The sequence below is a fragment of the Cyanistes caeruleus genome, chromosome 6, assembly GCF_971803275.1.
Source record: "Cyanistes caeruleus chromosome 6, bCyaCae1.hap1.1, whole genome shotgun sequence".
Classification (NCBI taxonomy): Eukaryota; Metazoa; Chordata; class Aves; order Passeriformes; family Paridae; genus Cyanistes; species Cyanistes caeruleus.
Window position 1 is genome coordinate 8,222,677 of NC_141706.1, and position 15,273 is coordinate 8,237,949.

At 56.1% G+C, this 15,273-nt stretch overlaps 2 protein-coding genes and 1 long non-coding RNA gene across 4 annotated transcripts; 1 reads left to right on the forward strand and 2 right to left on the reverse strand.

Annotated features, from left to right (window-relative positions):
• Positions 1-71: 71 nt before the first annotated feature.
• On the reverse strand, positions 72-5,193 carry SIRT3 (sirtuin 3). Of its 2 annotated transcripts, none has more exons than XM_086892089.1 (8): positions 5,114-5,193; positions 4,837-4,948; positions 3,443-3,634; positions 2,942-3,174; positions 2,724-2,824; positions 2,359-2,520; positions 1,847-2,056; positions 72-582 (listed from the first exon to the last, which is right to left on the reverse strand). In XM_086892089.1, exons 3-8 carry the CDS (start codon positions 3,487-3,489, stop codon positions 562-564), a joined length of 774 nt encoding a protein of 257 aa, XP_086748215.1. In that variant the 5' UTR covers positions 3,490-3,634; positions 4,837-4,948; positions 5,114-5,193; the 3' UTR covers positions 72-561. The 2 variants fall into 2 exon arrangements, with proteins under 2 accessions (XP_086748215.1, XP_086748214.1); XM_086892088.1 differs by having other exon boundaries at positions 5,019-5,136.
• On the forward strand, positions 5,163-12,433 carry PSMD13 (proteasome 26S subunit, non-ATPase 13). The gene is made up of 13 exons (XM_086892087.1): positions 5,163-5,497; positions 5,775-5,853; positions 6,474-6,508; positions 6,621-6,676; positions 7,039-7,082; positions 7,271-7,357; positions 7,874-8,045; positions 8,546-8,625; positions 8,709-8,834; positions 9,325-9,387; positions 10,104-10,184; positions 10,854-10,970; positions 11,736-12,433. The coding sequence occupies exons 1-13, from the start codon at positions 5,403-5,405 to the stop codon at positions 11,829-11,831; spliced, it is 1,131 nt and encodes a 376-aa protein (XP_086748213.1). The 5' UTR covers positions 5,163-5,402; the 3' UTR covers positions 11,832-12,433.
• A 1,251-nt stretch (positions 12,434-13,684) lies between these two features.
• Positions 13,685-15,028, reverse strand: LOC111930587 (uncharacterized). Its single transcript, XR_002865242.2, has 2 exons — positions 14,889-15,028; positions 13,685-13,906 (listed from the first exon to the last, which is right to left on the reverse strand). It is a non-coding gene; the product is annotated as an uncharacterized LOC111930587 (long non-coding RNA).
• Between the last annotated feature and the right edge of the window lie 245 nt (positions 15,029-15,273).

The following is a 15,273-nucleotide window of genomic DNA, read 5'->3' on the forward strand; positions in this document are numbered from 1 at the left end:
AAAAAGCGGGTGAAAGAAGCAGTGGTGGGGAAGAAGGTGTGACTTTACAAAAAAAAAACCCTCAGGTGATATCCAGAAACAAATTATCTCTCTTTATTATTAAATAATTAACCCTCCAGCGATTCAGAAATTCCCCAGCAGCTTGAGCTGGAATGGGAATGGAGGGCAGCCCCCCTGCTCCTGGCTTGTCCCCTGATTAGCAGAGATTTCATGGAAGACTAAACACAGCCTGCAGCAGCTGAGGATCACAGCCAAGGGAACAGTGGCTGGGGAGGAGCTGTGACAGGAACTGGATGCTCAGCCCAGTGGGAGCTGGAAAATACTCTCCAGTCTGTCCTGGCCTGACCTTCATGGTATTCCAGCTCCTGCTCCATGGAACCAGTGCCTCTGAGGGGCTCTGGGATGGATGGCTCAGAAGGAGGGAGATCCAAACAGCCAACTACAGACACAGAGTTCATCAGATTTACTGGCACGAGCCCCCAGGCCCTCGGACATTTGCTGGTGACACTCATGGCTGGATGTCCTCAAGTGACGCGCTGAGGGGGCGACAGGAGCACCTTCCTACTTATCCTTGGCATCCAGCTGGAAACAGAGACCACAGAGTTTGCCAGGGAGCATCAAACATTCCAGCCCCAGCACCATGCCCACAGGTTTGACAGAATCCTGGAATCCAAGGATGGTTTGGCTTGGAAGCAACCTTAAAGCTCTTCCAGTCCCACCCCTGGCCACGGACAGGGACACTTCCCACTAGTCGAGGTTACTCCAAGCAACTGGTTTTCCTCTATCACAGGCATCAGCATTATCCCTCAGGGATTCAGAGCAGCACAAGCATCAAGCCAAGGGCTGGCTGGCTGTTCCCCAAAACGTTGGTACTGAAAAAAGGCTAAGAATTCCTACTCATTCCTGCCGCATAATCTGAGGGAAGAACACCGTGGATGTTACAATTGCAGTCTTGAAGGCAGATTTTATGAAGCACATTTGGACAAAGTATGCCTAAAAAATACTGCTGTGTTTTATGTCAAATGTGGAAAAAACCTCCCAGTGGTCTAAAGGAATGTAGTAATTAACATCAGCACTGAGCTCCAAGTAATTATGAGCTTGTTCCCCTGCAATTTCTCACTCTTGAAGATCCCAGAAGGTTACAGATTTGAGAATGGTGGGGAAAAAACGTCTGTTTAAGGATTAATCACTGCCAAGTGGAGCCGGAGCAGGAGCCCCACTCCCTGTCTGGCCACAGCAGCACTGGTTGGGTCTCAGCACAACTGGAGCCTCCCTTCCCTACATACTGCTCCAGAGGAACCTCTGGAAGTGGAAGCACAGGCATGAAGGGACTGTAGGGAGCGAGGGTTTCCAGCCCCTCACAGCTGAGGGAAGTGCTGCCTGTGGAACATCCCAGTTTTGTGCTGAGGTTCTGCTGCCTCATGGCTCAGCACTACTGGCCAAGGGGATTTCGTGTCTGGTTACTCCCACCTCCTGGAATCTGCACCTCCAGCTACAGCTACAGAGCTTGTCTGAGAACAAATCACACACCAGGTGATGTAACTGGAAGCTTTTCAGTCCCTGAGAGGGTCACTGCTTTCAGCCCAAATCCTGTCCTTTTCCATGTTCCTAGTTCATCTAGGACTGGCAGATCCATGTCTTCCATGTCTGCCACAGACACATTCAGCCCACAGCGCTGTGCCCTGGCCCACTGGTTGTGAAGCAGCACTCAGGTTTGGGTTGGTTTTTTTTTGCACTTTTCTGTGCAATGTGACCCCAGCAAGCACAAACCCACTCCCCTGCATTAACTACAGCACAGGGAACACAGAGGCTGAGGGGAGAGCTGGGAGTCTGAGCCTCTTCCCACCTTCTCTTTCTCCTTCTGGATCAGTGCTTGCATCTCGTCGTTCCAGCCCAGCAGCTCCACCAGCTTCTCGACGCCGCCGACCACGTCCCCGAGCTGGGCCACGTCGTTGTGGCGCTGCTGCCACGAGAAGGGGCCCACGAGCTCCCGGTTGATGAGGACCCGGGGCACGGAGCTCCGCACGGCTCCAGCCAGGCTGGCAAAGGGCTCCACCTGAGGGGGGGACCGAAGGGACACAGGGACAGTCACCCCATCCAGGGGCACCAGTTCCCGGCATTCTCGGCTTGGAACCGCTCAGCCGACCCAGCTCTGAAGAGGTCACAGTGTCACCAGTTGCCTGGTGGCCTGTCCTCAGCTCTCCAGGTGCCCAACTGGTCTCCAGAGGGTCCCTCAGAGCATCTCCACCCTATTTCTTACCCTCCACCTCAAATTTCACATCCCTAATCCATTTTCTTGCCTGCTCTAAGCCCTCTCTCCCCTTCAGGCCCTGTTTTCCATGTGCCTTTTCCCCAGACCTCCAGGGATGTCCCGATGACGAAGAGCAGGTCTGCCATGGGGAAGTCTGTGAGGTGCAGGAGAAAGCGCTGTGGGAGCTGCTCCCCGAAGAACACGATGTCAGGCTTGACGACTCCGGTGCACACAGGGCAGCGAGGGATCCTGTCCCCCATGACATCTCCCTGAAGGGAGAGACCCCAAAACTGCCTGTCACGGGGGGTTCAGAACCACCACATGCCCTCAGAGCAATGCCCAACCCCAAACCCGGTCCCCTCCATAAACCTCTTGTCCCCGAGGGCAAAAGAACAGGTTTGGACCTGTCATTACTATAATAATTAATGCTTCCTTGTGTTAATTGTGTTGATGCCCAGCTGAACCCACTCACCCTGAAGTCCTCTCCGGGGAAGTTCCTCTGACACACCATACAGGTGGCAGTGGCAAAGGTGCCATGGGCTTCCACCAGCTTGTCGGGAGGGATCCCAGCCACTGGAATACAGTGTGTGGGAAAGGACTGAGCCAGAGCCTCCCTGTGTGCATCTCCCCAATCCTGCTTCTCCCCTCAACTCCTGGTGCTGCTGCTGGAGATGGGAAGAGGGTGCTCACCTCTCTCCAGCCCGTCGATGTTCTGGGTGTAGAGGCGCAGGAGCAGCCCCTTGTCGTGCAGCAGCCGGAGGAAATAGTGGGCGGAATTGGGGCGGTAGTTGCCGGGATAGAGCTCCTTGGCCAGGGTGAAGAAGGGCTTGGGGTTGATGAAGAAATACCTCAGCTCAAAGATGGCCTCAGGGTAGGGGATGTCGTACTGCTCCAGGTTGTTGTACAGGCCGCTCCCGGGAGACCTGTGGGGACAGGGGGCAGCTGAGAGGGGCTGCAGTGGGCTGGAGACAGGATCCCAGGATCGATGAGGTTGGAAAAGACCTGCAAGATCATCAACCTGTGGTGCATCATCACTCTGTCAACAAGAGCACCGAGTGCCATGTCTGGCCATTCCCCGGACACCTCCAGGGATGGTGACTCCACCACCTCCCTGGGCAGCCCCATCCCATGTTAATCATTTCCATGGACAAGACCTCAGCCCTCCAAGGACACAGAGGATGGAGACATCACCTGAAGTCCGGGATGCCGCTGGGCGTGCTGATCCCGGCGCCAGCCATCACCACCACGCGCCGACATTCCTTCTTCCGGAGCAGCTCAGCCACGTCCTTCAAGGTGAGCTTCTGCTTCCCCTTGTCACCTCCCCACCTGCCCAAAATGCCTCTGGCAGCTGCACTCAGACAGAAGGGCCTGGAGCCTTGGATCCTGCTCGGCACAGGGGGAAGCACAGAACTGAGAGAACCAACATTGACTTTGGCTCAGAGGGGAGAAAATCATCCCAAAATTCTATAGAAAGCTCTTCTCTGGGCAGGATTGTGCTCGGGCTTCACTGACTTCACTTGGCTGTTAGTCTGACCCAAACCCTGGAGCAGATGTGTCCCTCTGCAATTCTTTATGTGAATCTAAGATACCAAATCACCGGTATTCCTGTGAGAGGGTTTTTTTGGACAGGGATGGACGCAAAGCTGCACCCACTGGGAATCACCAGTCTCAGTGTTGATTTGCATTCCTCTGGGATCCAGGAGACACTGCTGTGTCCCTAATTCAACAAGTTTCTCTCAGGATGACATGTCACCCTGCCCAGGTGAGCAGAGACACTGTCATTTCCCTGTTCCCCCCTTGGGCTCTGTGTGTCCTCATCCAAAGGAATCAGAGCCCTGTGCCCAGCTGGGCTGGGAATAGCCATTATCATCTGGGAACAGTCATTAGCAGTTCGGGAACAGTCATTAGCAGCAGGGAACAGCTTCTCCCAGAAAATTAGTGTTGCTGGAGCAGGGCATTGTGCACAGTCCTGACCAGGCACGGGGAGAGCCAGGAGAGCTTGGCAAGCCCGAGGAGCTTGGACAGAGCTGGAAGTGTCTCCAGGCCTCAGGGTGGTCAGCTCTGCCTTCCTTGGGATGTGCCAGTTCCTTTGCAGGGACATGACACTGCTGTCCCAGGGATGTGACACTGCACTGCCCTAGCCTGCTGTCTCTGCCTTCCAAGAGATGTAACACTGCCTTCCCTGGGATGTGTGACTTGTCTTCCTAGGGAGGTGCCCCTGCACCGCCTTTCCTTGCTGTCAGAGGGATACAGCTCTGCTTTCCCAGGAATGTGACCCTGCCTTACCCTGCTGTCACAGGGACGTGACAGCACACCGCCTTTCCCTGCTGTCACAAGGACTCGGCTCTGCCCTGTCAGACCGGGATCCTGGGGAGCTGAACTCGGAGGTTTGGCAAACACATATTTCCCTGGCAGAGCCCTGCTCTCCAGGCTCCCGGGCCAGCCCTGCCTCACAAGGTGATGCCTCTGCTCAGACGGCGACGGGACATCCCCCATCACGGGAGCACATCCCATCCCAACACCGACTCCCGTCCTCCCGTTCCCGCAGGGATGCTCCAGGCCCCCGCCGGGCATTCCCCACCTACCTCCCGGCTCCGCCGCCGGCCAGCCCCTTCCCGTCCCCGCCGCACCGGGCGGCCCGTGCCGCGCTGCCGCCGGCGCCATGGCAGGGCCCGCGTTCCCACAGGCTCCTCCAGGCTGCAAGAGAGCAGAGCGGTGCTGGGGGCGGCCCGGGGGTCCCGGGGCTCCCCCCGCCCCCGGCGCTCACCGGCCGCCAGCAGCGCCCGCGCCCCGCGCTCCATCGCCGCTACCGCACTGCCGCGAGCGCGCGCGCCCGCGCTCCCGCCACCCGCCGCCGCTCACCCCGCCCGGGGCCGCTCCGGCGGTTCCGGCGGTGCGGGCGCGAGGAGAGGCGGCGGAGGAAGGCCCGGGGGTTGGAGGCGTTGCCGCGGTGACCGCGGGGCGCCGCGGGACCGGCGCGAAGCGAGTGCGCGGCGGCGGCGGGCACGGGGCGTTACGGTACCCGGCGTGCCCCGCGCGGCCGGAAGTGAGTGCGCACGGCGGGGACGGTGCGGCCTCCTCGCTCCGGTCCCGTCCGGCCCCGTCCCGGTCCCGGCCCCGGCCCCGGCTCCGTCCGGGCCCCGCCGCCGCCATGAAGGACGTGCCGGGCTTCCTGCAGCAGAGCCAGAGCGCCGGGCCGGGCCAGGCCGCCGTGTGGCACCGCCTCGAGGAGCTCTACAACAAGAAGTGAGCGGGGACGGGGTGCGGGGGATCGCCCGCCCCGGCTCCCGGAGCCGAGCGCGGCCGGGCCCGCCCGGCTGAGGAGCCCTCGCGGGGCCCCGCTGGACCCGCGTCCCTTTAGCCGCCTCGTTTGTCGGCCGGGAGGTGACTCCGGCGGTGTTTGTCCCTGTCAGGGGGTGCCAGCCCCCGGTTCTCCCCCGATCCGCGCCCTCGTCAGGCGCTGCACGGTGCGCTCGGCTCGGTCCGGCGCTCTTGGGCTCACGGGGGTGTTCTGTGTCCCTAGGCTGTGGCACCAGCTCACCCTGCAGGTGCTGGACTTCGTGCAGGACCCCTGCTTCGCCCAGGGAGATGGGCTCATCAAGGTGAGCGCGCTCTTCCCAGCTTTGCTGTTTATGTGTACCAGGAAAAACTCGGCCTGTGGGTTTTCTCTTTCCTAATTCTCTTGGAGAATTGCTAACCAGGGTGGGTTCAGCTCCCGGGGTGTTTGCACTGGCGACTGTGTGAAAATTCTGCTAAAATCAAATGTCTCGGGTTCAGAAGCTTCAAAGCGATTCTTCACTCATCTAAAATTTTTATTTTGGGCAGTTTCAGGGGGATTTTTTTTTTATTTTTTATTTTCATTCCATGCTTTAGCAAGAGGTTTGGAAGTGCGGGATGGGTTTTCACTGGAAGAAGCCTGTGGGGCTAGAATTAGATAAAATGAGCAGTTCTGGGTTCTGAACAGTGCTGGGATTTCTGTACGGGATGCCCGATTTTCTGGAAAAATCATAGGATCCTGGAATGGTCTGGGTTGGAAGAGACCTCGAGGATCATCATGTTCCACCCTCCCTGGAAGGGACCCTTTCCACTAGCCCAATTGGCTCAGAGCCCTGTCCAGCATTTCCAGGGATGTTCAAATGAGCTGGAATAGAGAGGAAATATGGTGAGAAGCTCTGAACCGGGGTTTCCTTTGCCCTGAGTGTCCCTGTCCTTGTCCCTGCAGCTCTATGAGAACTTCATCAGCGAGTTTGAGCACAGGTGAGTTACTGGGAGCCACCTGGTGGGGACTTGGGGGTCACTTGGGAGGGCTTGGGGGTCACCTGGGGGGGCCTGGGGGGGACCCATGCTGACTCTGAGCTGCTCCCTGCAGGGTGAACCCCCTGTCCCTGGTGGAGATTATCCTGCACGTGGTCCGGCAGATGACAGGTGCGTGTCCTCCCCTCTTCCCTGCCCTGTTGTTACCTCTGGAATGCGGCCAGGGACAGGGCAATCTTGGATGGGAAGTTTTTTTGCTTCTGCTGTGTGGGGAAGGGAAAGTGCTGGCTTAAAAAGATTAAAAAGCTTAAGTTATTGTTAATCCCTGGAGTAGGAAGTCCACAGCTTCCCTTCAGAGGTGGTTGGTGAGGAAAAGGCTGGCTTACCTGGCAGAACCTGCTGCAGGTTGAGGGTGGGTACACCATGGAAAACCTATATTCCAGCCTTCAGGAATCCTGTAAAAGGTGTCTTGGTAGGTGAGGTTTAGCTTCATGAGAGCTGCTCATTTAAATCTATTTTTCCCTCTGTTCCAGATCCCAATGTGGCCCTGACTTTTCTGGAAAAGACCCGGGAAAAGGTACGCTGGAAGTTGTTCTTGGTGTGTTTTGCCTCTGAGCAGGCCAGGAGTCACTGGCATGTGTGTCACCTGTGCTGGAGAACAGCACCTTTCCACAGGGATGGAATACGGTCACAGGTGACATTTATCCAGCCCCTGGAGCACACCTGGCTGCAGGTGAGTCTGAACAGGTCCCTGTGTCCCTGCAGGTGAAGAGCAGCGATGAGGCCGTGATCCTGTGCAAAACAGCCATTGGGGCCCTCAAGCTCAACATTGGGGACCTGCAGGTCACCAAGGTGAGGGGTGGCCTGGGATGGGGAGTTTTGGGGTGCTGTGACGTTCCTTGGTTATCCCAGCTCCCGGCCCTGAGGGGCTTGTGAGCTCACCAGGATGTGGGAACTGCTCACAGTGACCTTTGGAGGTGTTACCTGCACAAGGCACATGGGATTTGTCATCCTTGGCTGGTTTTAAAATCACCTTTTAAACCCGAAATTGTATTTTTCAGGCAGCACAGCTTTGGTTCTCTTAGAGCAATTGCAGAGGGATGGGTTTGGATGATGGAATCCTGGAATGGTTTGGGTTGGAAGGGATCTTAAAGATCACCCAGTCATGGGCAGGGGCACCTTCCACTAGACCAGGTTGCTCCACCCTGGCCTTGGACACTTCCAGGGCCTGTGCCAGAGCCTCTTAACCCTCACAGGGAAGGGTGTGGGAGTGATGGTGGCTTTGCCCAGGATGTCACCAAGGATCCCTTGGGAAGGCTGCCATCCTCTGAGCTGGGAGCTGTAAGAGCCAGGTCTTTTCCTTCCCAGGAGACCATTGAGGAGGTGGAAGAGATGCTGAACACCCTCCCTGGGGTGACATCAGTGCACAGCCGCTTCTACGACCTCTCCAGCAAGTACTACCAGACCGTGGGGAACCACGCCGCCTACTACAAGGATGCGCTGCGCTTCCTGGGCTGCATCGAGGTCAAGGACCTGCCAGGTAACTCCTCTCCAGGGGAAATCCCACTTTCCACGCTCGGCTGCATCCCCCCAACACAAATAAGTGCCCTGGCTGAGGTTTTCCCTCCCTGTCATTTCGGCTGTGGCGTGGTGGATCCAAGGTCTGGCTGGACTGAGGAGTGACCCCTGAGGACCTGCTCCTGAGTTGCACTGGGGAAAAAGGGGGAATGCCCTGCCAGAAGGACAAGTTTGTTACAATTCCCCAAAATCTTCACTCTGGATTCAAAAATCAGCCCTTTTCTGCTGAGGTTACTGCAGGCTCCTGAATTTCAGGTGGCACGGGGGAAGATGAGGGCTGGGAATAGTTTCATGTAGGTGAGAGAGGGCTCAATGGATCTCAAAGTGGTGCTTGATCCAAATTATTTTTCGCTTTTTTTTCATCCCAATTATTTTTGATTAGGGTATTTTTTATCCATAGTGGTTTTGGCTTGGGTCTTTTTTTAATCCAAATTCTTTTTGTTCTGGTTTTTTTTTCCCCAGTATCAGAGCAGCAGGAGAGAGCCTTCACCCTGGGGCTGGCTGGGCTGCTGGGAGAAGGCGTCTACAACTTCGGGGAGCTGGTGAGTGCTGCCACACCCCTTCATCCCTGGAGCCCCAGGAGCTGTTTTTCACCTGCTGACACCCCCCTGCCTGTCCCCTGCAGCTGATGCACCCCGTGCTGGAGTCCCTGCGCAGCACAGACCGGCAGTGGCTCATTGACACCCTCTTCGCCTTCAACAGCGGCAACGTGGAGACCTTCCAGGCCCTCAAGTCGGCCTGGGGGCAGCAGGTGAGGGCTCTGGGACTGCTGAAGACCCAGGCTTGGGATTTCCACCTGACACCTGGAGTCTGTGGTCTTAATCACCTTTGCCTCATTCCTGGCTCTGGAGCACTGGTGCAATTCTGATTGGAGCCTAGGAGTGGTTATTCCATCTTGATACACATTATTAGTTTTCTTTTGGCTTCCCTCTGGGGTGCTTCCAGTTGGAAAACAGTGGTTTTCCCTCCTGTTTTGGGAAGTGTGAGGGAAAACAGTGATGTTGGATGTTAACCTGCACTGGCTACTCTAGGAATCACTGGCATAGCAGTGGATTTGTGAGTTCACTGGCACTTGGATTGTTTTCTGGAACCATTCCTGGCTGGTGGATGGGCTGTGGTGACCTCCTTCCTCCTAAATGAACCTTCACAGGGATTTACTCCTGTATGTAAAGTTGTTCTGCCCCAGGATGGGGAGAAAAATGTAATCCTGACCTGATTTGGTGCCTTTTCTCCCCTCACAGCCTGACCTGGCTGCAAACGAAGCACTCCTGCTGCAGAAGATCCAGCTGTTGTGTCTCATGGAGGTGAGCTGGGATGTGCTCAGTGTGTCTGGTCACTCACCTGCAGGAACTCCTGGATACAGGAAGTTCAGTGTGGATTTTGCCTGTAGATGGAGCCACAGGCAGGTGCCATGAAGGAAGACACCTTGTGCTGGGCTGCTTGTCCCTAGGTCCAGGGGGGCTCTCTCGTGGAGTGCCAGGACACAGGGCGGGGAAATGGCTTCTCTGACAGAAGGGTTAGGTGGGATATTGGGAAAAATATCTTCCCTGTGGGGGTGGAGAGGCCCTGGCACAGGCTGCCCAGAGAAGCTGTGGCTGCCCCATCCCCAGAGGTGTCCAAGGCCAGGTTGGATGGGCTTGGAGCAACCTGGGATAGTGGAAGGTGTCCGTTCTGTGATATGGAGGAGAGGGAGAGCAACCCTTCAGGGACGGTGTCTGGAGTATGTTCCAGTGTAACATAAGACTTTTAGAACACAGTTAAACATCTTTGTTTCCCAAAGAGTGAGGGTCCTTTCCCCGGTGGGTAACCTGAAACAGTCCCTTCCTGTCACTGGAAGGCTCTGTTGTCACCACACTATACTGTTGTAAATCATTCTTGTTTGACTTCTTTTGAGATAAGATGAGTTAAACATGAGAAATGCAGTTGCCAGTGCAGTGTGGGACTGGGCAGCTTGGAAGAGGCTCTGTGAGCTGTGGGAATCCCTAAAACCCTGTGGTTTTGGTTTGTCCCCTGGATTCAGATGACTTTCACCCGCCCGGCCAACCACCGCCAGCTGACCTTTGAGGAGATTGCCAAGAGTGCCAAAGTCACCGTCAATGAGGTGAGTTTGGGGTTAGACACCCTTGGTAATGTCCAGGTTCTGGAGCTCTGAGACTGCCTGAATGGACCTGAACCACACAGAATCCCAGAATCATTTAGGCTGGAAAATACCTCCAAGATCACCAAGTCCAACCTGTGCCCAGAGCACAGAAGTTCCACATGCAGTCATTCCTTGGACACTTCCAGGGGTGGGGACTTCAACATCTCCTTGGGCAGCCCTTTCCATGGCCTGACAGCCGTTCCCATGAAGAAATTCTTCTTGATGTTCAACCCGAACCTCCCCTGATGCAGCTTGAGGCCATTTCCTCTTGTCCTATCACTTGGTCCCTGGGAGAAGAGACCAACTCCCACCTGCTGCTTGGGAACAATTGGGCTCTTTTGGCTTTTTGCAATTGCCTTGTTCTTCTGTGGATTTCAGAGAAAAGAAAATAAATCTAGTTTTAGGGAAAAAGAACTAAAAAAACTAGAAAACCCTAAAATCCAGTTTTAGGGAGAAGAACTCCTCTGTGTTGAAGTCCTGAGTCTCAAGGCAGCTACCTGAAAGGGGACAGGTGTGAGAGCTGCAGCCCTGGTTTCTCAGGGGATCTCATGTGAATATGCCAAGTTTTATTCCTCTCAGGGAGAAAAGAGGGTGATCTAGGTCATTTCCCAGGATTATCTGTGTTCCCAGGTGGAGCTGCTGGTGATGAAGGCGCTCTCAGTGGGGCTGGTGAAGGGCAGCATCGATGAGGTGGACAAGAGGGTGCACATGACGTGGGTGCAGCCACGGGTGCTGGACCTGCAGCAGGTAAGGGCCACCAGCTCTTAGGTGAGCTCTTAGGCCAGGGTGAGGTGACCTGGGAGTGACACTGGAGCTGGGATGAGTCATGGCCTGGGAATGAGCCTCCTTGGGGGCTTGGCTTTGCCCCTGGGGTGTTTCACCCAGAAACCTTCCAGGAGGTGGAACAGGACAGGGCTGGCATGTCCCCTGTGGAAGCTGCACAAACACCATGGAACACTGAAGCCATGGATGTGTTTTCCAGAAGGATCCAGGCCTCATTCCTAAATGAATGAAACAATCTCTGGGAGTTTTGGGGATGTAGGAGGCACATTCCTCTTGGGAAGAAACAAGTCCAGGATGGTAATGGAGCTGTTGAACTTCTCAAGTTCATCTTTGTAACACTTAAAGAGAGTGCAGGGTGTCTTTACCTTGAAACCCGAAAATGAGTGACTGGAATTCCAGCTGCAGATGATTCTTTTGGTGCATTTCAGTTTAACCCTTGCTGATATGCTGGTAGAAGCTGTTAATCCCAGAATCCCAGGATGGTTTGGGTTGGGAGTGGCCTTAAAGCTCATCCAGTGCCATGCCCCTGCCACGGGCAGGGACACATTCCACTATCCCAGGTTGCTCCAAGCCCCATCCAACCTGGCGTGGAACGCTTCCAGGGGTGGTGCATCTCGCTTTCTCAGTGTGTGGGGCTTTGAGAAGCGGTTTGAGCTCTCAGGTGTGAGAAGGAACCTGTGGGCATTGCCAGGAGCTGAGGCACTGTGTCCCTGTGGCCTTGCCTTGCAGATCAAAGGGATGAAGGATCGCCTGGAGTTCTGGTGCACGGACGTGCGGAGCATGGAGATGCTGGTGGAGCACCAAGCCCACGACATCCTGACATAGAGGAGAGAGTGATTCCTGCTGCTCCTGAGGCCGGCAGCACTCAGACCACTGACTGCACTGAATCCATGGAGGGGTGGGTGGGCAGAGCGGGAGCAGCCTGGGATGTGGTGAGCAGGAGGACGAGGACGTGGCCTTTTGCTGTGTGACCCTTTGGTGCTCGAGCCAAGCTTTTCCTCTGCTGGCACAAATGGCTCTGATCCCTGATCCCAGAGCTCCCTCCTTGGGGGATGGATCGCTCCTGATCCCTCCTGCCTCCTGCTGCTGCAGGAGGGTGGGATCCTAGTGCAGGATCCAAGGGGTCTTGGCCTTAGGGGACACAGCCTGTCCCGCTGCCCTCTCCCCCTGCCCCTGCAGCAGCCTGAGGCAGCATTCCCCAAACCATCTTCCCCAAATCCTATTCCTCCCCTGGCCCCGCTTCTCCCTGCCCCTCCTCATCTGCAGCAGAGGGAGTGTTTGCTCCATCCAAGGGTTTTCCCGGGATTCCTGGTTAGTGGGTGTGTCCATACACTTGAGGGGGTGGTTGTCTTTCACCAGCGCTTCGTGCTCAGGTGAGGTGCAGTGGCATTGCCGGAATAAACGTCTCTGCCTTCCCTTTTTGGGAATTCTGTGTTGTCTCCATCCCTGGCAGCTGAGCTGCTGCTGATTCCTTTAAAAATGTGTTTCCACGGTCAGGCCTTGCCACTGCTGGGATTCAGGAGCTTTCCTCACCAGTTTGGTTCTCTGGTGTCATTAGTAAACGGCACTGCTGGAATTTTTGTATTTTTCCTGTCTTGACTGAGGGTGTAAATCCAGCAAGAGAAAGGAAGGGAGCATGTGGCTGATGCCAGACTCCCAGAGTACAGAGATACCTCACACAAGGGAGACAAACTTCAGAAAACAGGACAAAGTGGAATTGCTGGCATCTCTACCTGCTCACCCTCCTGATGCTCTCCAGGCCCTTCTGGCTGAAATTCCCTCCTGGATTCCAGGAGGGGAAGAACCCCTCCTGGGGTTCTTCAGTTCCCAGTGCCTGCCTCTTCCCTGCCCAGCCAGTGGGTTTGCTTTTCCCAATTCCTGCTGTATCCTGTCTTCCAGGGCTTATTCCTGGTGCCACTTTTGCTGACTTCAGGAGAACATGTGGAAGAAGTAAACGTTGTGATCAGGAAAATATTCCCTTTATTTCATAGCCGAGTACAGGAGAAGGCTTAAAGGAGCAGTCTCCTTCCCAGTGCCGTGTCAGATCCCACCCTCATTCCCATGGCTGTCACTATGCTTTAGGGAATAAAGGAAACTCCACTGGAGTAATTGACCTGTGGGGCTTGAGATCAGCATCCAAAACCTGGAATGCCACTGTGGGAAGCAGTAACAGCTTCTCCCAGGAGCATTCCGACAGTTCCCATGCTGTGGGAGCGCTCTCCTGGCTGTGAAGCTCTGAGTTGCTCCTGGGAATGAGGGTCAGATCTGTGGAACTGTGACAGCTCCAGAGGTTTTTCCAGGATACCTGGAAGTACCCCTCACTACCCAAACCTTCCCTCTGCTGGCTGCTTCCCTGGCACAGGTAATTTGGGATGTGGTGGGTGGAGAGGCCCTTCCTGCAAGGACAGTAGTGGGCAGGTGTGGCACCCTTTTAATGTCACTTCCAGCCTTTGACTGTTTTCCTGCCGGGAATTTACCTTAGAATGGCTTCCTTGCTTGTGCTAGGAGAGGTGACTGGGTGCACCAGCCCTGCAGGTGTCAGAGGCTCCCGAGGGAATGTGGCTTCCCACTGGAACCTGCTGCCGGCCCTTGAGGGAATGCTGCCATCAGGACAGCGGGCAGAGCTCTGGATCATTCCCTACGGACACCCCCATGGATGGAGCAAACCCAAGGAGCCATTGTTGAATGCAAAGGTGGATTTTAATGAGCAGGCTCGGGGGGTTCCATCCCAGCGAGGCTCTGTCCCGAGGCCTCTTCCCTCGGGATTCTCTCGGCAGGGAGCAGGCTGCTCCTGCCACTCCTCACTCTGGCCTGCTCCTGTAGTTGTGTATGTTGGCCAGGACCCAGCCTGTGGGCAGCAGGAAGGACGAGAACATCATGGCGAGGGCGATGGCTTGTTCCTGAGGGGGACAAGGAGCGGGAATCAGTGGGATGGCAGCGCCACAGCCATGGCACAGGGGGCTGTCGGGATGCTGCCATCCAACACCACACACCCAGCTCGCTTCCCTGTGCTCTTCCCAGTCCCTTGGACCCGCCCTGGGGCTGTGGAGGGAGGTTTGGGGAGCACAGCTGTTCCCACTGGCAGTGGATCCAGCTGGTGCTCTCCAGGTTTGTCGTTTCTCTGGGACGCTGGAGCAGTGCATGACCTTGAGGCTGTGGCCAGGGCCTGCAGTGTTCCTGACTTTCAGATGACTTTGGGATGGGAATTGCAGCTGGCAGCAGCCCCTTGTTTCCCCAGTGCAACCAGGACAGCATTAACCCCCCACACTGGTGCCTTTCTTTGATTTATTTGCCTGGAAAAAGCCTCTCCAGGCACCTGCAGCTCCTTTGTTGAAGACCCTGGAAAGGCAGCAGAGGGAAAACCGCCAAAAAAGGGGCGGAGGGGGAACCAGGCAGGATTTTGGTGGAACGCTCCTTTTTCCCAGTTTGTTTCACCCAGCCTGGGAGGGTCTGGTTTGGGGGGACTGTCCCCACAGGGGGAGTGTCAGAGGGACTCTGGGCTCTGTGCTGACAGCAGCCCCTGTCCTTGCCTGTGGGGACACCCCTTTGGAATGACTGTCCCAGGATAGGGGAACAAGGTCTGTGTCTGAGGGACCACCAGCATCCCTGCTGCCCCTTGCCCTGGGCTGCAGGGGTCCCCCAAACCCCAAAGGTTAAAGCAGGGCCTGAAAGGACAAAACCAAACAGAAGCAGGAGCCAGAGGTGGGGAGCAGGGCATGGACACCATGGGGGTGTGGGCTGGAGCCTGAGGGCACATTCCTTTTTTCCTCCCCCTCCCCTTTTGCTTCCACCCCCTTCCAAAATAATTTGGCCCTGACACAGAGGGTTTGGGCCCTTTCAAGTGGGGTGTTCCCACTTTTTCAGCCCCCCCAGAATACTCACACCGGCGGAGAGTGGGTGCTCGGGGGGGTGGGAGCGGAGCTGTGCCTGGGGGACCCGGCTGATCCGGAGTGCAGCTGCCAGGAGCTGGGAGCCCCTCTGGAAACCCCTCATGGCGCTGTCAGGGCGATCCTGCTGCTCCTCTCTCTGCAGCTGCCCAGCTTGTCACTGTCACTGCTGCCACCACCCCCCAGCCACTCCTTGGCACAGCTCCAGGGGCACAGGGAGGAACAGCCTGACACAGACAGGTTTTCCACAATTGCTCTCTGCTTAATTTTTCTTCCCTTAATTGGTTTGGGATTTTTTTTCCCCTCAGTACTGGGCAGGACTCTGAGACCAAAACTGTCCCCAGCCAGCACAGGGGGACACTGAGACACTCTACTGGAGA